Here is a 24,953-nt window from a genome sequence, read left to right as displayed (position 1 = left end):
ACTACACAGTTCTCATATCTATTCCCTGTTGGTATTTATCCCATTGTGCGGGTTCACATACATTCATTCCAGAGAAATCTGTATGCTATAAAATCTAGACTAAAAGAAGTCCTTCACATCCAACCACATTTTCCAGCATCTCCCCTCTTCTTTATTTCCAACATGAGTTAACTTTACGCTCCATCACTTCTTTTCTGACCTCATTTATAAAGCAATTACAAGAACAGTCTGTGTTTCCAATTAAGCTACCAATTAGCTTTCTTCTTTTCTGTCCAAGTAACAGGAAATGCACAAACTGGAATTACATTGGTAAATGAGTTCAGATATTACAAAAGCAAATTCCATGTTGATACACAACGACAGGACACAAAAGATAAAAACCTGTGGAGTATCCTACTCCATAACCAGTCTGTTCCCCGTTTCAGGTCTGATTTTGGTCTGAATTTTTGGCTGAAGACCTGAAACGGACCAGAAGACGTACAGGACTCCTGTGCAATTCGCTCCACAGCCGTCTCTGAGCTGTGTGAACCAGCTCCATTGAGAGCCGGTCACAGTCTCCTGACATGCGAATTGGATGCGGAGAAACCTGCATTCAATTCGCAATAGTGTGAACCCAGCCTTAAAAGTATAAACTTCTCTTTATCCCTGATTCTACGAGCTGTTTTTTTGTCGCAAAATGTTATAACCACCACTCCTTCCCATTTATGCACTGTGCACCACTCCCTCCTCTATCGTTTCTTCTTAGCTCTTCCCTTGCCTTCCCTTTCTTAGTGCCCTGATATTCTTCTCATTCATTTTTAATTTTATTCCCAGCTTTTACTGCTTCCAATGTGTCTTCCTCCCTTCTACAGCTTTCAATTGTCACCTCTCTAAATTGGCCCTAGAATGTGTATGTATGAATGTAGGTTAGAGACCTTAGATTGTAAGCTCCTTGAAGGTAGGGACTGATGTGAATGTACAATATATATGTAAAGCGCTGCGTAAATTGTACTATACAAGTCAGTGGCGGCCCGTCCATAGGGGGCGCCTGGGCGCCGCCCCCCATCCCGCAGTCAGTAAAAAAAAACCTGTCTCTTTAAAAAAAAAAAAAAATCCAAAAAAGGGCCTTATATGTGCACTGTGTCCGCGCGCCGGGCACAGTGCAGAAAGAGTAGCGCCACGTCTGTGCAGTTTTTTTTCAATAACCGGGCCCCCCCCCCCCCCGGTTATTAAAAAAAAAACTTTTTTTATAATTCATTTACCCATTTATTAACAACACTTATTTTCTATGTAAAAATTAATTACAGCACAAATAGCGGCCGGTAACACTATCCCACCAGACCACCCCCACAATTATTAAAAAAAAAACTTTTTTTATACTTAATGTGCAGGGAAAATATCAGCCGTCAACACCACACCACCCCCCGCTTGCAAATTGTCCTGCGACTTGGGACTGGAAAGTTGCAGGATAAGTTGGACCGGATGATTTCCAATGAGAACTGTTCATATCTGTGCAACTTTGAAGTAGTCCCTGCATTACTTTTGTCCCACTTTGATGTGACTTGAGGTCCATAGACCTCCAGAATACATAGGCATTGCTTCAAGTCGCTGCAAAATCGCACCAAAAAATTGTGGCAGAATCTTGCGACTTTCAGGCTAATGCAGTCTGAAAGTTGCACAATTCTACTGCAATTTTGATGCGATTTAAAGCAATGCCTGTGTATTCTGGAGGTCTATGGACCTCAAGTTGCATCAAAGTGGGACCAAAGTAATGCAGGGACTACTTTGAAGTCGCACAGATATGAACGGTTCTCATTGGAAATCATGGGGTACGACTTGCCATGCAACGTTTAAGTCCCAAGTAGCAGGACAAGTAATGCCTGCAGTCTCTGGTAATCTTGTGCAGTATGTCCGCAGTCTCTTGGAAACTTGTGCAGTATGTCCGCAGTCTCTGGTAATCTTGTGCAGTATGTCCGCAGTCTCTGGTAATCTTGTGCAGTATGTCCGCAGTCTCTGGTAATCTCCTGCAGTATGTCCGCAGTCTCTGGTAATCTCCTGCAGTATGTCCGCAGTCTCTGGTAATCTCCTGCAGTATGTCCGCAGTCTCTGGTAATCTCCTGCAGTATGTCCGCTGTGATACATTTGCCTATATGTCTCAGTGTACTGCTCCCTGCTAGCCATATGGGTTAGAGGTAGAAAGGAATTTCATGTGTGATTCATTGCTCTGACAGGTTATTGACGTGCTAATGTCCCCTCACTATTCTAAACGTTAATTGATCTATTGTGTTGTGTAAAGAAGATCTGTGTTTACCCTTAAAAGATGTGTATTGTATCATCAGGCTAAATGATTAGAGAAGTAGTATGTTAATTATTCTGATTGCTTCAGTGTAGTAATTAACTCCAGTGATGTCTTTATCTAAAGAAACGTGTCTGCATGGTCGGCTCCGACTTGTCTCCTATAATCTGTATGGGAAACCCCACTGTGTGAGGGGGGCGTTCCTAACAGGCTGTAACCACATATAAGCTGAGTTTTTGTGTCAATAAAGTGTCTTGGTTCCAGCATCCAGTCTTGACTCATGTGTGGGGAATCCTGTGATGTTCTTGTATGGAGAGGAGGGAATGCTTGACGGGGATATCATACCGATACCGTCACATCCGCAGTCTCTGGTAATCTCCTGCAGTATGTCTGCAGTCTCTGGTAATCTCCTGCAGTATGTCCGCAGTCTCTGATAATCTCGTGCAATATGTCCGCAGTCTCTGATAATCTTGTGCAGTATGTCCGCAGTCTCTAGTAATCTCCTGCCCATTTCGAGTCCTTCATTACTAACAGTGTCATATTTTAGTTTGTTTGCACCGATCTGTAAGGCCTTGTACACACGACCGGACAGTCCGCTGAAAACGGTCCGCCGGACCGTTTTCAGCGGACATGTCCGCTCGGAGATTTCTGTCTGATGGTTGTACACACCATCAGACAGAAATTAGAGACAATCCGCACGGACAGACGTGTGACGCGACGACGTGCGCGACGCAGGAAGGTCAATGCTTCCACGCATGCGTCGAAGTCATTCCACGCATGCGAGGGATGGCGGCCGCTCGGACATGTACGGTAATTTCAAGTTTAGAAATATTTGCCCGCTCGAAAAAGGCCCGGCGGGCAAATGTACGCTGGAATCCTGTCCGCTCGGCTGTACAGACGACCGAACATGTCTGCTGAAACTGGTCCGCGGTCGTGTTTATGGGGCCTAAGGCTGCGCTATATACCATGATTTGTGATGCTGGGGCTGTATACTCTGTGCTGTGACACTGAGCTGTATACTCCTGACATTGAGTGGAAGCAAGTGGAATACAGGGGACGGAGCGGTGGATTCTATAAGGGGTGTGGCTTATAAGTGGGAGGGACCAAATGTGGAAGGGCGGGGTATTGCGCCCCCCCCCCATCCTAAAACTTAACCAGCCGCCACTGATACAAGTACCTGTAATAAAAAAAACATCATGAAAATAACTGGAATCTTTATGACCTTTACAACTCCCACAGGAAGAGAGGAATGTTCACTTCCATAACTGACACAAGTCTGAGAGTTTAGATCTAAACTAAAGCACTATTCTCACAGGTCAAAAGGAAATACATTTATTGCGCTTGCTGTTGTCAATAGTAAATATGGCTTACCCCATTCCTAAAGAAGGTGTACAAAATCTTGAGGCCATGGTCTTTGCGCTTCTCATCTGGGGCAACTTCATACTCCGTCTGCAAATTTTGAAACAGATTTAGAGAAATTGTGTCAACTTCTGAGACAGAGCATATTACTCTGGCCTACTGCCTGCCATAACAAGATATTAAATTGCTTCAATCTTTTTGCAGAAAAAAACAGAATGTAAAAATATTAAATTGTGAAGAAATGCATTTATCGCTTTTACTACAAATTGTTTGAAGGATGTGTGAACCTTGACAAGGGGACACCTAGTGACTCAAACATCAGTCATGTACCGTATTTATCGGCCTATTGCGTGCACCGGCGTATAGCACGCACCCCTAATCTGGACGTGAAATTCCTGATTTTTTTTTTTTATTACTTACAGTTTTGGTGTCTTGCCCGGCGTCCATCGGCGGCCTTGTCCGGTCCGGCGTCCGTCTGCGGCCTTCGTGGTGTCCTCCCCGCTTCTTCCCACGCTGGTCTCTGAGCCGATCCCCGCACTGTGTTTGAACGCCGCCACCATATACCGAGCGCAGTACACTCAGGCACGCTCGGCCACGCTCGGCTCCTCTCGGCTTCTCTCGCATAACCGCGAGGGGTGCCGAGCATGGCCGAGTGTACCCGAGTGTACTGTGCTCAGTATATGTCGGCGGCCGCGTTCAAACACAGTGCGGGAAGAGAGTATCGGCGTATATCGCGCACCCACGATTTTAAGGGCAAAAAAGTGCGCGGTATAGGCCGATAAATACGGTAATAAAACATTGGAGATATGAATGCTGTAACAAAAGTAATGTGCAAGTGGGCATAACTTTTTTTATTAACTTACATACTGAAGGTCAGGAGTGCCAAACCAGCGGCCCATGGGCCACATGTGGCTCGTGGAGCCCTCTGATGTGGCCCGCGACCTCCTGCTTTGAGATATCAGGTTCGCAAGTCCAGATCGCAGGTTGCCGACCCGCAATCCCAGAGCATCAGTGGTCTGAATGAAGCCAACGTTAGAGGAAACAATCGGCTTCTGAGGAAGCAGAGCCACATAAGCGGATGCTTCCTGTATAGCTCTGGCTCCAGTCACAAGTGGAGTGATACCAAATGCTATCTGCTTGGGACGGCAACAGCCGGGGATACCTGAATGGAAGACTGTTATTAAAGTTACCTTTATTACTAAAAACAGTGTATATTTGGGTATATATGTTCTGCAGCAGTTACTGGGCTGCTTTCAAGATGATCCGCAGGTGCAGCGCAGTGCACCTTCGGGTTACCTGCACTGAGTCATAGACTTCTATTATTACCTTCGGGTTTGGGGTGCTTTCAGAAAGTTTGCCACACCTGCAGGATATAATGGACATTGATGGCAAAGGGCAGCTAACCCAGGAAAGTCACAGGTCCACTGCGCTGCAACCGCAGTGCAGGTAAACTGCAGCACAGGTAAACTGCAGCACAAGTAAACTGCAGCACAGCAGTGTGAAAGCAGCCTTAGGCCCATTTCACATGATTGGTTCAACCCACACAGACCCTCCATTCCTCTCAATGGAGTGGCAGATGTAAACTGACTTGTGTCCATTTGCAACCACCTACCTCCAATCCAATAAAAAAAATAGAAGGGGATTTTCCATCTGGTTGGAACGGATGGGAGGGCCCACAGAGTAGAGTTGGCTGTGACCGTGTCGGCTCTGCATATACAGAGCGGACACGGTTTCTGTCTTCCATCCGCTTCACTTATTGTAGCCCGTGACCAGTTACCAAGTCGCTTATGTGGCCCTCGCTCTTCAAAAGGTTGGGCGCCCCTGCTGTAGGTCATTCACATTTAACATGCTGGTAGAGTAACTCTTCCTCATTGCAGGAAAAATAATGGATTCCAAGTAGAAGCCACCACTGAGTTCTTGGGGAAGGAGGGGTATAGGCTGTCTGACATCCACAGAAGACTCACAGGATGTTTACGGAGATGACAACATGGACAAGAGTAATGTGCACAGATGGAGGAAGAAGTTTAACCACTTAAGCTCCAGAAGGTTTTACCCCCTTCAAACCTTTTGGCTCTGTATGCAACCAGAATAAAATGAAAATGAAAATGAAATAATCAAAATGAAATTTGAAGTGCAGACTTTCAGCTTTAATTCAAGGGGTTGAACATAAAATATCAAGTACAAATTTTAGGAACTGCAACCATTTTTATACCCATTCCCCCTATTTTCAGTAGCGCAAATGTAATTGGACAAATCAATACAATGATAATTCAAATGTTAATTTTTAATATTCTGTTGAGAATTCTTTACTGACAATGACTGCCTTAAATTTGGAACCCATGGACATTACCAAAGACTGGTTTTCCTCCTTTCCGATGCTTTGCCAGGCTCTAACTGCAGCTGTCTTCAGTTCTTTATTTGTGGGTCTTTCTGCCTTTGGTTTTGCCTTCAGCTCAATTGAGCCGAGATCAGGTGATTGACTTGGCCATTTCAGAATATTCCAGCTCCTGGGTTGCTTTTGCAGTGTGTTTTGGATCATTGTCTATCTGTACTGTGAAACGCCGTCCAATGAACTTTGCTGCATTTGGCTGAATCTGGGCTGACAGTATACAGTATCTCTAAATGCTGCAGAATTCATCCGGCTGCTTCTATCACATCATCAATAAACACAAATGACCCACCAGTGCCACTGGAAGCCATGCATGCCCATGCAATCACACTGCCTCCACCATGTTTTACAGATGACGTTGTGTGCTTTGGATCATGAGCTGTTCCAAGCCTTCTCCACAGTATTTGCTCGCGTGAAGCCTTCTCTTGATTGTAGACTTTGAAAATGACACGCCCACCTCCTGGAGAGTGTCCTTCACTTTTCTAGATGTTGTGAATGGGTCTTCTTTACCATAGAGAAGATCCTGGAATCAATCACCACTGTCGTCTTCCATGGACATCCAGGCCTTTTTATGTTGCTGAGCTGAATGGCCACTCTTAATGTTGCTGCTATCACGTTAATGGATTTCTTTAACTTTTGAAGCCTTATAGTGGCCTGTTTTACTTGCATAGACAGCTCAGTTGAACGCATGATGTAGGTCCACAGCAATAGATTCCAAATACAAATACCACACTTAGAATCAACTCCAGACCTTTTACCTGCCTAATTAATGAAGAAAAGACGAAAGAGTAGCCCACACATGGCCATGAAATAGCTTTTGATTCAATTGTCCAATTACATTTGGTCTCTTGAAAAAAGGTGGATGGCTATTCTTAAGAGCTGCAATTCCTGAACCCTTCCTCCAATTTAGATGTACATACCCTCAAATTAAACCTGAGAGTGTGCACTTTCAGCCCATATCCATTATACAGTACAACTGTAGCTTGAATATGTTTTTGTAAATACCTGGGAAAAAATGAAAATTGTGCCTGTGTCCAAATATATATGGACCTAACTGTATATTGTCTTTGTTTTATACTATTAATGCCGGTGATCAGCAACTTATGTGTGGCAGGCAATCTGACACCAACTGACAATAGGTGGGAACTGACTGACGCTGACATCAGTGACAATAATACAGTGATCAGTGATAATACTATACACGGTCACTGTACTAATGACACTGACTGGGAAGGGGTTAACATCACATTGCTGCTCCATGTACAGAGCCCTGTGTTGTTATTTAACACATGGCTCTGTACTGTAGTATGCTAAGCCGATAAGCAGGTCCCAGGCATAATTTATTGGCTGGGACCGCTGAACAACTTGTGCTGTAACGAAGCACAGCACAGATGGGGCGCACTGCCCCTACCTGGAAATGCCAGATCACATCCATGTACATGATCTGGCCCAGAGCGACTGAAATGTTGCAGTATATTTACATGGGGCGGTCAAGCGAGTGGTTAAATAAGGAGGAACCAGCGCTAAAGACAAACCACGTCCGTAAACATTCAGCAGCCTTCTATGGATGTCGGACAACCTGCATCCCTTCTCAAGAACAAAATTGTGAAAAATAATTACAACTTTAAAAAACCCGCCATGCCTCTTACTATATACCTTGGACCGACTACTTTCCAAAAAGGAGTCATGTGGGGGATATTTGTACTGTCCTGACATTTTAGGACCTCAAGAAAAAAGATAGGCCTTCAGTACATCAGGCTTGATCAATTTTCAGATAAATACCATAGTTTGTGGACTCTATAACTCTGCCACAGACTAAATAATATGCACTGATTTGGGTTATTTTCACCAAAGAAATGTAAAAGAATACATTTTGGGCTAAAGTTATGAAGAACAATTATTTGCAAAATATTTTAACAGAAATTAAGAAAAACGTTTTTTTTCCAAAATGTTCAGCCTTTTTATTTAGCAAAAAATAAAAAAACCCAGTGGTGATTAAATACCACCCAAAGAAATCTCTGGTTGTGCGAACAAAATTATAAAAATGTACTTTGGGTACAGTGTTGCATGACTGTGCAATTGTCAAAGTGTGACAGCACTGAAAGCTAAAAATGTGCCTGGGCAGGAAGATTTCCCAGTATTGAAGTGGTTAACAATTTAGAAAAACTAATGGTACTTTTTGTTTTACCTTAGGATGGAAAATTGGAAAATGCTAGTATTAGAGAACTAATCCTCTTTTGATATGAAAAAGGGTTACCAGATGGTCTCATTTTTTTTTTAAGGTTTGAAAAATAAGCTTCTATGGACTCTCTTGGCCAAAGTTATAAGAGAAGGAGTCTTCTCACCACCCACATTTGACAGCCTCATCTGTCTAACACCTGCAGAGATTAAGGTGTCCGCCACATATTCCAGGCCTACACACAGCTCAGACAACCAAGTTTAGGAAAGCTAAATACTGCCCAGCAGAAATGTATACAAAATCTGAAGAGGACAGCACCCTGTGATGTAGACAGCCTGAGGCCTTGTAGTAATAAAAGGGCCGTTTATACTATGTAGCAGTACCCCCTTGGGGCTTCTGAGTGTAGTGGATTGTCTGTCACCCTGCCCAGCCAGGCACACAATTCAAGCATCCAGAGACGTGAAGCAGTGGCGGCTGGTGCTCAAAATTTTTGGGGGGGCGCAAACGAAAAAAAAATTGCATACACCTGACCTTCAATTAAATACCCCAATTGCCAACGCAATCTGCATATAACTAGCAGTAGATATATTATATATTATATACTATAAAAAGTCTGTAAATGAAAGCAATGGATTTCTCCATCTGCAACAAAAATCCTCCGCTTATGAATGAAGCCTCCACACATCAGGCTCCGTGCAATGTTTGGAATGAATTGAAACCAGATGTCAGCATGATATACCCCAATTTAACTATGCCCAGTATATATACCCCCATGCATGCCCAGGAGCCGCACACACACACACACACACGGGGGGAGCCCACTGACACAACCCACGTGCAGTAGTACAAAGCACGGATGCTGGAAGGCAGCTGGTGGTGTGAAATTACAGATAAACAGATTAAATCAGCACCAACCCTTTTGATCATCAAAAGGAGAAGCTAGATTTTTATTTTCTCCAGTATTGGCAAATCATGGTCCGGATCCAAGAGCTCAGAGACTTTGTAGAGTCTTGGTTGGGATGAAGGCTCCAATTCTAGGTCCAACTTTTGCTCACAACCAGCATCTCCTGATTACTAAGGTGTTCACAGGGTTTTTATGGGAGCTGTCTACATTTCAGGGTTCCATTAGGCTCTGGAGTCAGGGTGTGGGCCGGTGCAGCAGGTAGATGTGTGACAGTGCACTTGTGCATACAGGGTATGGGTTTGCGAGGATTGTCTGCTGGATGGACAGACAAGGGCCTGACTGTGAATGCTCAGCCCTGTGTGCGATCACACAAACTAAGACACAATACCTGGACGGTGGTGGCGGCGGTGTGGTGTCACTGGCGGTAGTGTCACAGGCGGTGTCGGCTGACTCAGCTGTGTGTGTCCCGGGCGGTTTAGCCAATCAGGTTACCGATAGTCAGAATCGGTCAACCTGATTGGCTGAGACGCCTGACAGTCTTATCCAAGGAACGCACTCGGGTACATTCCCTGAATAAGCATCCGGAAGGCTGAGGGCTGTACTGGGAAAGCCTATCAGAGCCGCTGGCTCTGATAGGCACTTCCGTACAGCCAACCAGCTGCCGCTATTCAGGTGGTCGGCGCTGATATCCGACCATCTGAATCCGGCCAGCGGCGACAATAACATTGATTCATGCAATGCATTAATCAATGTTATTAGTCAGTGGTGTGTGCGGGAGCCAGAGGGGGTGGCGCTCCAGTGCCCTCTATGGACGACCCCCCACTGACGTGAAGTAGTCCTTGCACTTGTTTTTTTGTATTTTAGTGAGGGGAATATAACTGGGTTAGGAGAGTTATGAAATGTCCAGACAATTGACAGTCAATATTGGGACCAACTTTATACATTCACAGTATACAGTCTCCTCTATCTCTCAAGGACCTAACTTGCTTGCAGACCATCTCTCCTCAACACCTCCAGCACTTCACTTGCTTGTACTTCCTGGACCAGCTAACACCGATAAGTAGGCCCTTTGCAGACAGAGACTGAGGGCCCTTATGGTGTAGCAAATATTTACAAAGTCCCAGTGCTAGCTGTCCCTGTGGCTACTGCTCCCATTACCACCTCTTCAGACACTTCCAGCCATTCTGGCTGTAGCTGCCCCTTTCCACTGCCCTTGCCACCACAATCCCCCAGACTGGCTCTGCACCCATCCCAAACTGCTCCATCCCAGTTCTCTCAGGCGTGCCTCCCAGTCCTCCAGACTGTGTGAACACTCACCAGTCCTCTTGGCTGCCTCTGAGGAACTCCTGGAGACTTGCCCAGCAGTTTTCTCCCGCTGTCCTCTCTTGCTTCTCCTGTGCCTCCTGGTCAGAAAACCCCTGTGGGTTGTAAGAGGGTCCTGTCTTTAACATGAGACCAGGTCCAAGGTGACCCCCCCCCCTCCAGACTGGGGTGCTCCCTCAAAGGGCCCGACAGCCTAACACTTCATCTCCATCTTCCTCCCCCAGCTGGTCTGACCCTGGGTATTTAAGGAGGCCTGCCCCCTGCCAATACAGATTGGGGATTGGTCAGGGCTCCTCAGAACAGTCCAGGCAGCTCCACCTCCCCTCTCCACCTCTATTTCAAGAAAACACCAGAACATTTTGGAAATAATTTAGAGGTCCTGGTGATGCTACCTGTGAGAGTCACCCAGCACTACCCTGAGCCACTCCCAGCCCAGATCAAAACACACCCAGGCTTGGCTGCCAGCCAAAGCCTGGAAATGTACCTACTCTCACAAAACATGTACTATTCTTTTAGCACACTAGAGGGTCATCATTGCATACAAAAACATTGAGATTTTTACCATTTATGTACCCTTGTGGTGCTGCCTATTACGCTGTCTTGGTTTTCACATTATCGAGAAGGCAGCAGTAAGACACTAGCCAAATTTATGCTGAAAAGACTATTGGGCATGACGTCAATGGAAACTTATCTATCCATCAATGCTAAAAAATGCATTTATATAAAACCAGTTCAGAGAAAAGATGTTCTGTGTTCATTTATTTAAATGGAAGAATAATTAATACACCTTTTTTAAACCCTATACTGTATACACACACACACACCAACATGTAAATGAGATACTTTTCACCAAGTAGAAGTCTGATAAAAAGGGATCAGCATAGGGCCAATCAGCACTGTCCAGACAGAGGGTCAGGGTATTTAGCAGTTTAGATTTACTAAAATAATAGCACATTAAAATATACCTTGTTTTATAAGTGATCACAGATCCTCTGTTCTCAGTTGCATAAGAGCTGGGGGGGGGGGGGGCAGCAGCACACTGAGCTTCCCAGTGAATGGCTGTGCAGCAGGGGGTGTCAGGACAAGTCTGATCATTGAAGGAGATCACACCGAGTTCCCAGCATAGCTAGAGAACTGACAATGGTGTGCTCTCCTGCTTAGTGTGGTCAGTTTTTATTAGGAAAGCAGATAGACCAGCAGGAACACCAGGGATTTCACATAAAGTAAGCAATACAAAGAGAACAGGATACAATCTCATACAAGTATGTGGTTCAGCATGCATTTATCAGGAATATGAAGTGTTGATGTAACAAACGCTTTAAGTGATACATTTACTACATTGCACATAACACATCAAAGAGAATACAGCCTTCTCAGGTCTCAATCTTTAGTGGTCATTGAATAAAATTTTGCATTACCACAATTTATGGGTTGTAGCAAAATGGTAGTAGGCACATTATGCTTTTTACTTGAAGTGTACTTAAAGCCCAAACTTAATTTTTTTGTAAGTTCTTGATACAGTAGTGATACTTTAGGTATTTATTTAGATTTGTTACCAGAGCAAGAACAGAGGGTTTCCACTAATGACCCTTGTTTAAGTGATAATTTGTTTAAGAGAAAATTTCCCTAATTTTAAAGTGATTTTATTCTAGTTCCTGTTGTATCTCCAAAACAGAAAGTGAAGGGAATCTACCCATCTACCCAATGGCATAGAGAAAAGTAAACAATAAAGGACATAATGTAGGTCATAAAACACTGTAGCCTAAATTTTTTATTAAAGTAGATGTTTCTGTCTTGTATGTGGCTGCCTTCCTGCAATAGCCAGCAGTGAGGATTCCCCCATTTATGCTGTTTGCTGAATTTTTTCGTCATTTGTTATTTGTGTTTTCGACATCTGTGTGTCTTAAAGCGGTGGTTCACCCTAAAAAACAAGTTTCTAGCATGAAATCCAGCATACTAGCGTGAGCTACAGTATGCCTTTATTTTTATTTTTTGCGCCGTACTCACAGTTTAATCCTGTAGTTAAGTTTCAGACTCCCCGCGGGGAATGGGCGTTCCTATGCAGAGGGAACATGATTGATGGCCGGCTATGGCGCGTCACGCTTCCCGAAAATAGCCAGAGTAGGACTCGGCTCTTCACGGCGCTATACGGCGCCTGCGCACAGACTAGGAGCTGACTGCGCAGGCGCCGTGAAGAGCCAAGTCCTATTTCGGCTATTTTCGGGACGCGTGACGCGCCATAGCCGCCCGTCAATCATGTTCCCTCTGCATTGGAACACCCATTCCCTGCGGGGAGTCTGAAACTTAACTACGGGATTAAACTGTGAGTACGGCGCCAAAAAATAAAATAAAGGCATACTGTAGCTCGCGCTAGTATGCTGGATAGCATGGTAGAAATTTTTTTTTTTTTTAGGGTGAACCCCCGCTTTAAGCTTCATCTTCCAGTTACATTGCTCATCCCCATACAACAAAGCATACTTTAGAAATCGTTTGCACAAAATGGGCAACCCTACAAAGGAACTTTTTCCCCCTGTCAAACAGGAACCATCAGTCCTGAAGGAAAATTCAAATGAACTCAATCAAATCTCTCCTTTTCTTTGCTGTGTCTAATGGTCATTTTGGGTAAAAGATCACTCGAAACTGCCAAATGTAAGATCGATTTACATGTGTCCGTTTACACCTGCTGAGTGCTGACATGCAATCTGCCAAAAACAGACGGATAGGGATCAGTTTCCCTTCCGTCTACAGAACCGGACGGCAATCGGACAGGCGGTCCATTTACATCCATCCAACCATAGAGGGGAGTGGTCTGTGTTCGTGTCCACTCTGCATGAGCGGACCGGACGCGGACCTGTTATCCACCTGCTCAGTGGAGATTAGCGGCGAGATCCCCTGCTGAGCAAGCGGATTACAGCCGCAGGCCCCCCCATGTGAAAGGGGCCTTACCGTAATTAATTGGATAAGTTAATTGGTTGAGCTATGTCCATAGTTTGTGACAGTTAAAGTAGAGCATATGGGCATATGCTGCTAATGAAAAAGTTTGCGGTTTATTTGTATTTTTTTTTGCACACACTGTCCCCTCTGGATCTAGTAAGCTACCATCCTTAGTGTGGGCATCTGAAGCCCTCTCGGAGTTTCTTCCCGGGAAATTGTGCTGCTGGGTACCCAGCATGCACCTCCTGATCTCACGACTGTGCATTGTGAACGAAGCATGGTGCATTCAGTGTAATGCAGGTTGCCATAACAACTGTGTGGTCGGAGGAAGTTCCCAACCCATTGTTAGGACAACCTGTCAATTAAAGGGTCACTAAAGGAAATTTTTTCTTTAGCTAAATAGCTTCCTTTACCTTACTGCAGTCCTGGTTTCACGTCCTCATTGTTCGTTTTTGCTCTGATGTTGCTGTAATTCTGCTCTGTTCTGGACACTTCCTGGTTGTCTGTTTCTTGAGGACCACAGTACTGGGAGCTTATAGTTTCGTTTTCCAAACCATCACTTCTCTATGGCTCTATACAGCACAGAGGCAGGATAGCATGCAAAAACGAAACTGAAACTACAGGTACATTATATGATTGATTTTTATATATTTTTAATCATTTTTAAAAGGAATCAGTTAACTATTATGTCTCTATACCCTGTAAACAGTCATTTGAGCAAAAAAAATGTTTTCCTTTACAACTCCTTTAAGGATGCCCATTGACTCCTTGGATTGATGCCAATATCACAGAAGCCAACAGGTGGCAAGAAATTACGTACCTCGCCGTGGTGAGATACAGCAGAGACAGACATATGTATGGCCTTTAAAAGATGGAACCTTAATTTCATGGGAATCAGTAACACCAGGGGCCGTAATTCTAATAATAATAAGCTGGCGCTCCGCGTTAAAATTTAGGAACTCTTTAATATAGACAAAATGACATACTAGAACCCTGATCCCAAAACCTGCGGCCCTTTGGCATTTTTTGTGCGGTCCTTTGGGCCTTGCAGAGACTAATCTGCGTTTCCCTCTTTCCCTGTTATAGTATCGATTTCTAGTAGCCTCATGTAATATGTCTTAAGTGTGACAATTTCTTAAAGCATGTTCCCAGTCACCAACAATTCCATAAGCATGTTCACCATCTCTGACAGTCTCCTGCAACATGTCCGCAATCTCTGACCACCTCCTGTAGCATTTCTGCAATCTCTGACCATCTCTTGTAGCATTTCTGCAATCTCTGACCATCTCCTGTATTATGTCTGCAATCTCTGACCATCTCCTGTATTATGTCTGCAATCTCTGACCATCTCCTGTATTATGTCTGCAATCTCTGACCATCTCCTGTATTATGTCTGCAATCTCTGACCATCTCCTGTATTATGTCTGCAATCTCTGACCAGCTCCTGAATAATGTCTGCAATCTCTGACCATCTCCTGTATAATGTCTGCAATCTCGGACCAGCTTCTGTATAATGTCTGCAATCTCTGACCATCTCCTGTATAATGTCTGCAATCTCTGACCATCTCCTGTATAATGTCTGCAATCTCTGACCATCTCCTGTACTATGTCTGCAGTCTCTGACCATCTCCTGTATTATGTCTGCAATCTCTGACCATCTGCTGTATTATGTCTGCAATCTCTGACCATCTCCTGTATTATGTCCACAGTCTCTGACAATCCCTGAAGCAGCTACTGCACGTGCTCCGAAACGCAATGCCATTCCCCGCCTGACATCACTTATAATACGTGCATTCCACGCGGCACAATTGCATTCCACGGTGGTACCGGAATTGCGGTGGCCATCTTGCCCCCTCGCTCTCTCCTCCTTCTGCAGCTGCTGGTCGGCATAGCATTCTGGAGTGAAGTTACAGGAGCCGGGATTATTGTATTGATGTGCCTGCCTAAATGCTGGATCTTGTAAGAGTTTTAAACTTTATGCTTAATAAACTTTTGGAATATTGCACTTAGAAGCTCCTTCTTGCTGTTTGTTAATCTATTGTATCATGCCTTCAGGGCCGCTGATAGGGGGGACCACCAGCCCTCCTGTAGGGGGCCCGGCCGGGCTAACAGGGGGCCCGGACAGCAGAGCGAATCATTGTGGTTGGATGGAGGTAGGGTTGCCACCTGTCCAGGATTCACCCGGACAGTTCGGGTTTGGGATCTTGTGTCCGGGTTTCAGTCTGCCTGTAACCCGGACACATTATTTAGACTGGGCTGTGGCTCCCCAAGTAACTGAGGTAGTCACACAAAAATCTGTTGCCATTCGGGAGATGCGGGCCGCTGTCTGGGGGCAGGTTTGGCATCACTGAGGGGGAGCCACGATGTCAGCAAGAGCAGTTTGGCCACGCCCACTGTTTGCCGCAGCGCGCTGCATTACCACTCTCCTTGAGTCACCCAAAGGTGCCCCAGGTCTTCTATAATTCTATTGTGTATACTACGAAAAAAACCGTGCCCTGTGCCGCTAAAGTGTTCGGGTTTGGCTTGAAGAAAAGGTGGCAACCCTAGATGGAGGGGGCAATTACAGAATTACTTCCCCCTGCACCAATCCCCCTCCCTGTTCTGCCTGCTTCTGATCCCCCCTGTCACTGTGCTGCCCCCCCCCCCTCAAGGCACTGCTAACTTACCTGTCTTGTCAGGTAGGCTGTACGGGGCCCCATGATTTCTAACAGCAGCCCTGCATGCCTTTGATTATATCTTGTTGTGATTCTGCAGTCACTGATAATTAATATTCACAGAATTTTATGTGAGGCCCTTTGGGAATGTTGGGGGTCGCACTTAAAGGGGTGGTTCACCCTAAAAACTACTTTTTTTATTACACTGGCCCCCCACATTACAATCCGATTAAGGCTATTATTTTTTTGATGCTGTACATACCTTTGTACAGCATATTCACCCGTGCATCTGGGTTGCGAGTCCCGCGGGAGTGGGCGTTCCTCACATGGTGTTGATTGACGTTTTGCCCAAAAACGAGCTCCCCCGTCGCGTAAGCCACGTCACGATTGGCGAAAGGAGCCGAACGGCGATGCGCATGCGCAGTATAGCGCCGACTCGCCGTTCGGCTCCTTTCACCAACCGTGACGCGGCTACCGCGACGGGGGGGATCTCGTTTTTGGGCAAAACGTCAATCACAGACATGTTAGGAACGCCCACTCCCGCGGGACTCGCAACCCGGGTGAATATGCTGTACAAAGGTATGTGCAGCATCAAAAAAATAATAATAGCCTTAATCGGATTGTAATGTGGGGGGGCAGTGTAATAAAAAAAGTAGTTTTTAGGGTGAACCACCCCTTTAAGTTCCCAAAAAAATAAAAAGAGACCATCACTAACTGTACAAGACTCCCGAGATCATACATTTATCACACAACACGTTATTTGAGTGAAATATTTAAACTTGGGCTGTTAAGAATCACCATCCAGAATAAACAAATGAAGTATTCAATGGTTGCAGCTATAAGAACTTTGACATGCTGAGGCTGAGTGATGACAAATGCATCGTGATTTATACTGTAGATGCCACAATGCAAAGAACAAAATTATACAATTTACAGTACAGTTATCTGTAAAAAAATAAATAAAAAAATTTGCCTAAAAAATTTCTGCAAAGAAGCCACGCTGCTGGAGAACATCCAGTCCTAAACGGCTAAGAACAGCTAAGACTATCGCAATTACAATTTCTTTACTAAATCTACAAAGCTAATAAACATATGCTGAATCATTAAATAACCATTCATGAAATGTTTATGTAGCTCAGCATCTTAACAGAGGGAAATAATAAGATGAAGGGCCCCAGGGCAAATATTTTTGTGGGTGATCTCACTACCACGTAATTTCTTGTGTCATTAAGAAAAAGAAAACGTTCCGCAATATGACTATTTGTCGTGTTTAAGCCCTCCCATTGGCTCTCAGGCTTTACGGGAGCATACAGAGTGAACTTATGTCCCCCATTCTTATATTTGCTGGTGTCCTTCCCTAAACCCAGGCCTGGTGAAATGAGGGACACGGGTTCCACCAACTGCCTTCTTTTCATGAGCTCACCATTTCCTTGGTCACACTTATTCGAGTATGACAACAAGTTCCTAAATCATGAAAACATACAACATGAGACAACACTTTGGCCTGTAACAGCACAAACCGACTGCTGAATTTGCTGTAAGAGTTATGTCCTGTACACACGACCGGTTCATCCGATGAAAACGGACCGATGGATTTTTTCATCAGATATCCGATGAAGCTGACTTTCATCAGTCTTGCCTACACACCATCAGTTAAAAAAACATTTGCGTCAGAACGCGGTGACGTAAAACACAATGACGTGCAGAGAATAATGAAGTTCAATGCTTCCGAGCATGCGTCGACTTGATTCTGAGCATGCGTGGATTTTTAACCAATGGATTTCCCCACAGACGATCGTTTTTTTTTTGTTTTTTTTAACCATCAAATAATTTGAAAACAGGTTCTAAGTTTTTTCACCGATGGGAAAAAAACTGATTGGTTCGTCCGATGTCATCAGATGAACCGATCGTGTGTATGCGGCATTACAGTACAACAGAACTTAAAGCGGAGTTCCACCCAAAAGTGAAACTTCCGCTTTAAGCACTCCTCGCCCCCTGACATGCAACATTTGGCATGTCATTTTTTTGGGTGGGAGAGCGTTTACCTTATTTTTAGTGGGACTTCCTGTCCCACTTCCTACTTCCTTTTTTTGGCCACCTAGGTCCTCTCCCTTCCAGCGATCTTCTGGGACCCAAAACAGGTCCTAGAAAATCGGCTGGCCAATAGCAGAGCGCAGCACGACTCGCGCATGCACAGTGCGCGCCCGGCCATGAAGCCGTAAGCTGTCACGGGCCGGGTGCCCACAGTTGCTATGACGGCGCTGAGGAGAGGAGGGGGAGATGAGCGAGTCTCCGGGCGGCCGCATTGCTGGACCGTGGGGCAGGTAAGTGTATATATGTATATGTATATATGTGAGTGTGTGTATATATATATATATATATATATATATATATATATATACACACACACACACATACATACACACACACATATATACATATTACTGTCGGCGGTATATACCTGTAAATAGTAAAGGACTTTAAAGTTAATCTGCTCCTTCAGGGTGAAAACGACTCTCTTTAAAGCGATTCCAAACAGGGACTCCTCAGCAAGAGTAAATTTCTGGCTGTACCGTGACAAGGTCTCCCAAGTAAAGCAAAGGAAAGTTGCTAAAGTCCAAAGAGGTTGGTACTCACTGTGCCCTGAATACGTTGTTGCCACCTGCAGTAACATACAGCTTCTGTAACAAATTGCCTGTCTCCTGGATCCTCAGATAAGCTTTTTGCATATGTTCAGGAGGCTAGACCAGAGGTCCCCCAACACAAGCAGAAGTTGGGACCTCCAAAAGGCATTCTCTTTTAATCATCCTTTATTTGATTTTAAACAGCAAAAAACAGAAATTCACAAAAACCCAAGAGACATTCCTCTGGTTTAACCCTCTCATTTTACATAAGTCAGGGATATCAACATAAAATTCACAAAAAAAATAAAATAAAAATAAAACTCAAAGAAACATTTCCCCAACATATCATTCTCCATGAGTATACGAGGAAGAAAGCAATCGCTATACATTTTAGTTATTCTTATCTTGTCGTAATTTCCTTCCCCTCTATCTGTTGTCTGAGGGCAGCTCTCTACTCTGATAACACCTTCTTTGCAATGATACTATTTGTCCCTTTCCTAGCGGGATCCCCATGTTCCGCCAGAGTCAGGGCAGTTAAACTGTCTCTCTCTGTTTCGCTTTACTTTACCTCCCTTATACCCCCCTTCCGTAACCTGTCCCCCCCAAAAAAAAAAAAAAAAAAAAGGAAAAGAAAGAAAAAAGTTTGTCTCCCCCCCCGACCCCACCGCGGCCACCCCCTCTCAATCCACATCCATCAGGGCCTTTCCCTCCTCCGAATATCTAAATATATTCCATTCCGCCCATGTTTCTAGGTATACCTTCCGCTTCTGCCTTGAAGTCCATACTAAGTCCTCCATTCTATTCAGGTCTTCCACTCTAGTAAGCCACATCTTTACGGATGGGGCCCGTGCCTGCTTCCACAGTCCTGGGATACAAGCCCGGGCCGCATTCAAAAGATGGCACACGACTGATTTCCTGTATTGCCTCACTGGTATCTCCACATTTTGTAGTATAAAAAAAGACCACTCCTCTGGTAATTGTTCCCTACAAAATCTTTGGGTTATTTCCCTAACCTTTCTCCAATAGCTTAGAATCTTGGGACAGGCCCAGAAGATATGCATTAGAGTTCCTCTTTTCTTTCCACATCTCCAACACCTGTCTGTTATTTCTGGGAAACATTTATTCAGTATCTCCGGGGTCCGATACCACTGAGATAGTATTTTATAGTTCATCTCTTGTGTCTTTATACACATGGATGTTTCAAAGATATTCCTTACTATCTTAGTCTTTTGATCTTCTGTGAAGGGTCTTCCCAAATCCCGTTCCCACCTATTAAAGAAGGGCATTTGATCATCCTCTGTTGGGGTATTTAATAATTCACCGATTCTTGATAGGGAGTGTCGTAAGATCCCTCCCCCACTGCAGTATCTCTCGAACAGTGTCATTCTTCGACCATATCTAGCTGATGGTTTTAGAGAGTCTAATGCCGCGTACACACCATCACTTTATGTGATGAAAAAAAATGACGTTTTTAAAAACGTCACTTTAATTGACTGTGTGTGGGGGAAAACGTCGTTTTATGTCTTGTAAAAAACGACCAAAAAAAATTGAAGCATGCTTCAATTTTATGTGTCGTTTTTCAAAAGTGCACTTTTTACTTCACAGAAATTGACCGTGTGTAGCAAAAAACGTCGTTTTTTAAGGCCCTTTTCACACTACAAAATAAATCCGTTTTAATAATCCGTTTTAAAATCCGTCAGATAATGTTAAAAAACGGAAGTTATACGTCCTTTAAAAATATCATTAAAGTCTATGGGATTTTTTTATGTTCCGTAAAGATCCGTAATAGTCCGTTATAACATACGGACGTTAGTTATAACGGAATATGTGACGGGTCTTGCACTATTTTTTGTCAATTTTTTGTCCGTTGCAAGTAACGGATATATTAACGTCTGTTATATTTTAACATTGAAGTCTATGGCACATGGACGTTAGTAAATGTCTCCGTAAATGTCCGTTATGTTAACGGACGTTAATTTTACTGAGCATGGATATTCAGGGGAACCCCGCTGTCAATTTAAAACAAAAATGACGTGCGGTTCCCGGTAAATATCCATAACCAGACCCTTCAGGTCTGGTATGGATATTCAGGGGAACCCCGCCGTCAATTTAAAACAAAAGTGACGTGCGGTTCCCGGTAAATATCCATAACCAGACCCTTCAGGTCTGGTATGGATATTCAGGGGAACCCCGCCGTCAATTTAAAACAAAAATGACGTGCGGTTCCCCCTAAATATCCATAACCAGACCCATTATCCGAGCACGTTGACCTGGCCGGCCGCAGAAAAGAGGGGGGGACAGAGTGCGGCCCCCCCTCTCTCCTGAACCGCACCAGGCCACATGCCCTCAACATGGGGAGGATGTCCCCATGTTGATGGGGACAAGGGTCTCATCCCCACAACCCTTGCCCGGTGGTTGTGGGGGTATGCGGGCGGGAGGTTTATCAGAATCTGGAAGACCCCTTTAACAAAGGGGACCCCCAGATCCTGACCCCCCCCCCTGTGTGAAATGGTAATGGGGTACACTGTACCTCTACCATTTCACGAAGGAAGTAAAAAGTATTGTAAAAAAAACACACTGACACAAAAGAATAAAGTCCTTTATTAAAAAAAAAAAAAAAAACTCCAGCGCTGAAAAATCCACTCGTTCCCGGCTTCCTGCGTTGTCCTGATCCAGCGACGGGTGCGGGTGATCTCCCGCGATTAGAAGATCCAGCGTCGGGTGATCTCCGCTCCGGCGATGTGAAGATCCATCCATCCGGCGCAGCAGCATCCCGGACCTCCTCTCACCGCTGGGCACAGCCCAGCGAATGAGCGGCTGAAGCTGTGACATTTCTTATATAGAGGAGGCAGAGCCACCCGTCACGTGACCCTGCCCCCTCTGACGTACCTCTGCTACGTCACTGGGGAAGACCAAAAAGAGGAAAGACATTTCCTCTTTTTGGTCTTCCCCAGTGATGTAGCAGAGGTACGTCAGAGGGGGCAGGGTCACGTGACGGGTGGCTCTGCCTCCTCTATATAAGAAATGTCACAGCTTCAGCCGCTCATTCGCTGGGCTGTGCCCAGCGGTGAGAGGAGGTCCGGGATGCTGCTGCGCCGGATGGATGGATCTTCACATCGCCGGAGCGGAGATCACCCGACGCTGGATCTTCTAATCGCGGGAGATCACCCGCACCCGTCGCTGGATCAGGACAACGCAGGAAGCCGGGAACGAGTGGATTTGTCACCGCTGGATGTTTTTTTTTTTTTTAATAAAGGACTTTATTCTTTGGTGTCAGTGTGTTTTTTTTACAATACTTTTTACTTCCTTCGTGAAATGGTAGAGGTACAGTGTACCCCATGACCATTTCACACAGGGGGGGGGTCAGGATCTGGGGGTCCCCTTTGTTAAAGGGGTCTTCCAGATTCTGATAAACCTCCCGCCCGCATACCCCCACAACCACCGGGCAAGGGTTGTGGGGATGAGACCCTTGTCCCCATCAACATGGGGACATCCTCCCTGTGACGGTATCGGTATGATATCCCCGTCAACGTTCCCTTCTTCCCATAACGAAAATCACCCCAATATTCCACGAGGAGGGATATCCCTGGAATCGCCCAGAAAGCCACACATGAGACCAGCTTACTGCTTGAACAACACAGACTTTAATGTTATAACACACAGCTTATATGTCATTTCCAAAACTGTTACAATGACAAATCTCCGACCCCCTCACACTGGGGCTTCCATACAGATGAGTAGGTAGACACGACGGGGCCGATGCTGAAACACATTTTCTTTAGACAATGACATCAATGACGCTGAGCACTAGCTGTACTGAATACATCAACCAGACCGCTCGACCCCGCATATAGAGAGATAATTACCACAATGAAGCAATCAGAATAATTAACACAAGCCACTTAAACCCAGCTCTCCTTCACACAACACAATAGATCAATTAACCTTTAGAAATAGTGAGGGGACATTAGCACATCAATAACCTGGCTAGCAGGGAGCAGTAAACTGAGACATATAGGCAAATGTATCACAATGGCCCCCCTTTTGCTCCCTGCTCCGGCAAACCCGGTTGGACCTTCCCTGGTCCAGTAGGGTTGACGGGTTCAGAGCTATTAGTCAGAGGTTAACTCCGTTTGGCATGACTGACCTCCCTTGGCAACTGCTTCAGACTCAGGTATGTCACCGGGTCGTCAGATCACACGCCGGTCAGTCCCCAAGTCTTTGTGCGATCTGCAAAGTCACCAGAAGTCAGTGTGAAGACAGCGAATGGGTCTGTGCGCCGCCGTCTAGGTGTCCCGCTATGGGAGGGGGCAGGTTATGGCTCTGAAGTGACAATCCCAGGAGATTCATAAAAAGAAAAAGTTATATTTGTTGAAATGCTGTAGCACTGGTGCTCAGAGTCCGGGGGGGGGAGGGGAATCAGAGCCCCATAAGGTCAGCCACCCCCTGCTCCCTCCGCAGCCGCCGGTTCCCCTCTTGGAGCTTCTCCAGCTCCATCTCCAGTTCATGCTGCTGTGACCTCAGGTGGTTGTTCTCCTCCTCCATGCGGCTTATGCACTCCTCCAGCTCTATGTACTCACGGATCAGCTCCTGCTTGCTCATGTCCTGCAGGCTCTCCACGTGGTCCTTCATCATCAGGAACTGGGTGGTGGTGTAAGGGGCCACCGGTGGGCCCTTGGCGAACATCTCGGCACGCATCTGGGACGCCCGCTGCGACTCCCTCTCCTCCAGTCGCTTCTTCTCCTCCCAGGTCAGCTTGTTATACGGCTTCCAGGACCTCTTCTTCTTGAAGGGTGGCCGGCGGTGCCTCTTTCTGCCCAGCTCCCTCCAGGGCCCTTCCGGCTCAGGGCTGTCGCCCATGACCAGCTGACAATGGTGTTCCCTGTTGTCCGTAATAACAGATTGTACCATGAGGGCTTCGTAAGGGGTGCCCAATGGTTCTTCCTGACCCAGCTCCTTTGGATCCCAAGCCGAGTCTACACAATGGGCTGCTGCTGGTGGGCGGTACCCAGGTTGAGACCAATTTGACCTGGTGTTGTCATTCATGGGGCAATTCTGCTTGAAGTGACCCAGCTGTTTGCACCGGAAGCAGCGTTGTTCGTTGCCCTCCTGGCGATGATAGCGAGGGCTAGATGTCACCGGTCTGTTAGGAGGTTGGTATCTAGCGGTTGGTGGGTGTGAGGGCACCGTTTGTGGTGGAGGTTGTTCCTGTGGTGTGACCTGGTTTGTCTTGCGAGTATCTGCATATTCATCCGCCAACTTCGCGGCCTCTGGTAGAGTCATGGGCCTGCGATCTCTCACCCAATCTTTGACGTCCGTCTGGATGTGATTGTAAAATTGCTCCAGGAGCATTAGTTGCAAAATGTCCTCTGCGGTGGTGGCCTGGCTGCTGTTAGCCCAGTTAGAGGCCGACCGGGACAATTGGCATGCCCATTCCGCATAAGAGTCTTTCGTGGTTTTGCGTGAGTCCCTGAACTTCTGTCGGTGGGACTCTGGGGTTACTGCATAACGAGCCAGGAGCACTTCTTTAACCCGGGCGTAGCTATGAATATCCTGATCTGGCACGGTCCGGAAAGCATCAGAAGCTTTGCCTGACAGTTTGCCTGACAATATTGCAACCCAGTCTCCTCTAGCTATTCGGTGCAGGTTACATTGTCGCTCAAAATCCGCCAGGAAGTTATCAATCTCACAGTCCTTTTCATCAAAAGCTTTAAAAGCGCTAAACGGAATCTTCCTTGCGTCTGCTGTGCTGTACTCACTGTTTGGAGAATGTGCGGCTGCTTGTTGGACTGCTGCCAGTTTTAACTGTAGTTCTGCGTCCCTTATTTCTTTAGCCTCCTTCGCTAACAGGTCCATCACTTTCAGTACCACATCTGGCGTTGGGTTTGGGCCGAACCACGCTAGCTTCTCTCTCATTAGCTTGTTGGCTGGCAATTCCTCCTCCTGAATCACTGGTGTCTCCATCTCTTGTACTGCTGGCGTTGCTGCAATCCCGTCCTCCTGGTCTATCTCCATTGATTCCGCTATGATGACCCGCTTGGTTTTGTTGCTAGCAATCCTTCCACGAACTTCCAGTAGTTCTTCCAGTGTCTGCTTGGAATCCGGGTGTGAAGGGGAATAGAAGGGAAAAATCCCACTGCTACCAACCAATTGTGACGGTATCGGTATGATATCCCCGTCAACGTTCCCTTCTTCCCATAACGAAAATCACCCCAATATTCCACGAGGAGGGATATCCCTGGAATCGCCCAGAAAGCCACACATGAGACCAGCTTACTGCTTGAACAACACAGACTTTAATGTTATAACACA

General features: G+C 45.6%; 1 protein-coding gene across 1 annotated transcript in view; it reads right to left on the bottom strand.

Annotated features, from left to right (window-relative positions):
• The window catches only part of GRK4 (G protein-coupled receptor kinase 4), a 426,683-nt gene that overhangs the window by 170,858 nt on the left and 230,872 nt on the right, over positions 1-24,953 (bottom strand). The window contains exon 4 of the mRNA XM_040335342.1: positions 3,647-3,724. Coding sequence (XP_040191276.1) covers positions 3,647-3,724 — 78 coding nt within the window. The remainder of the gene's footprint in view (positions 1-3,646; positions 3,725-24,953) is intronic.

This window comes from Rana temporaria, chromosome 1 (assembly GCF_905171775.1).
Source record: "Rana temporaria chromosome 1, aRanTem1.1, whole genome shotgun sequence".
Lineage (NCBI taxonomy): Eukaryota > Metazoa > Chordata > Amphibia > Anura > Ranidae > Rana > Rana temporaria.
This window is presented reverse-complemented; position numbering and strand designations above follow the sequence as displayed.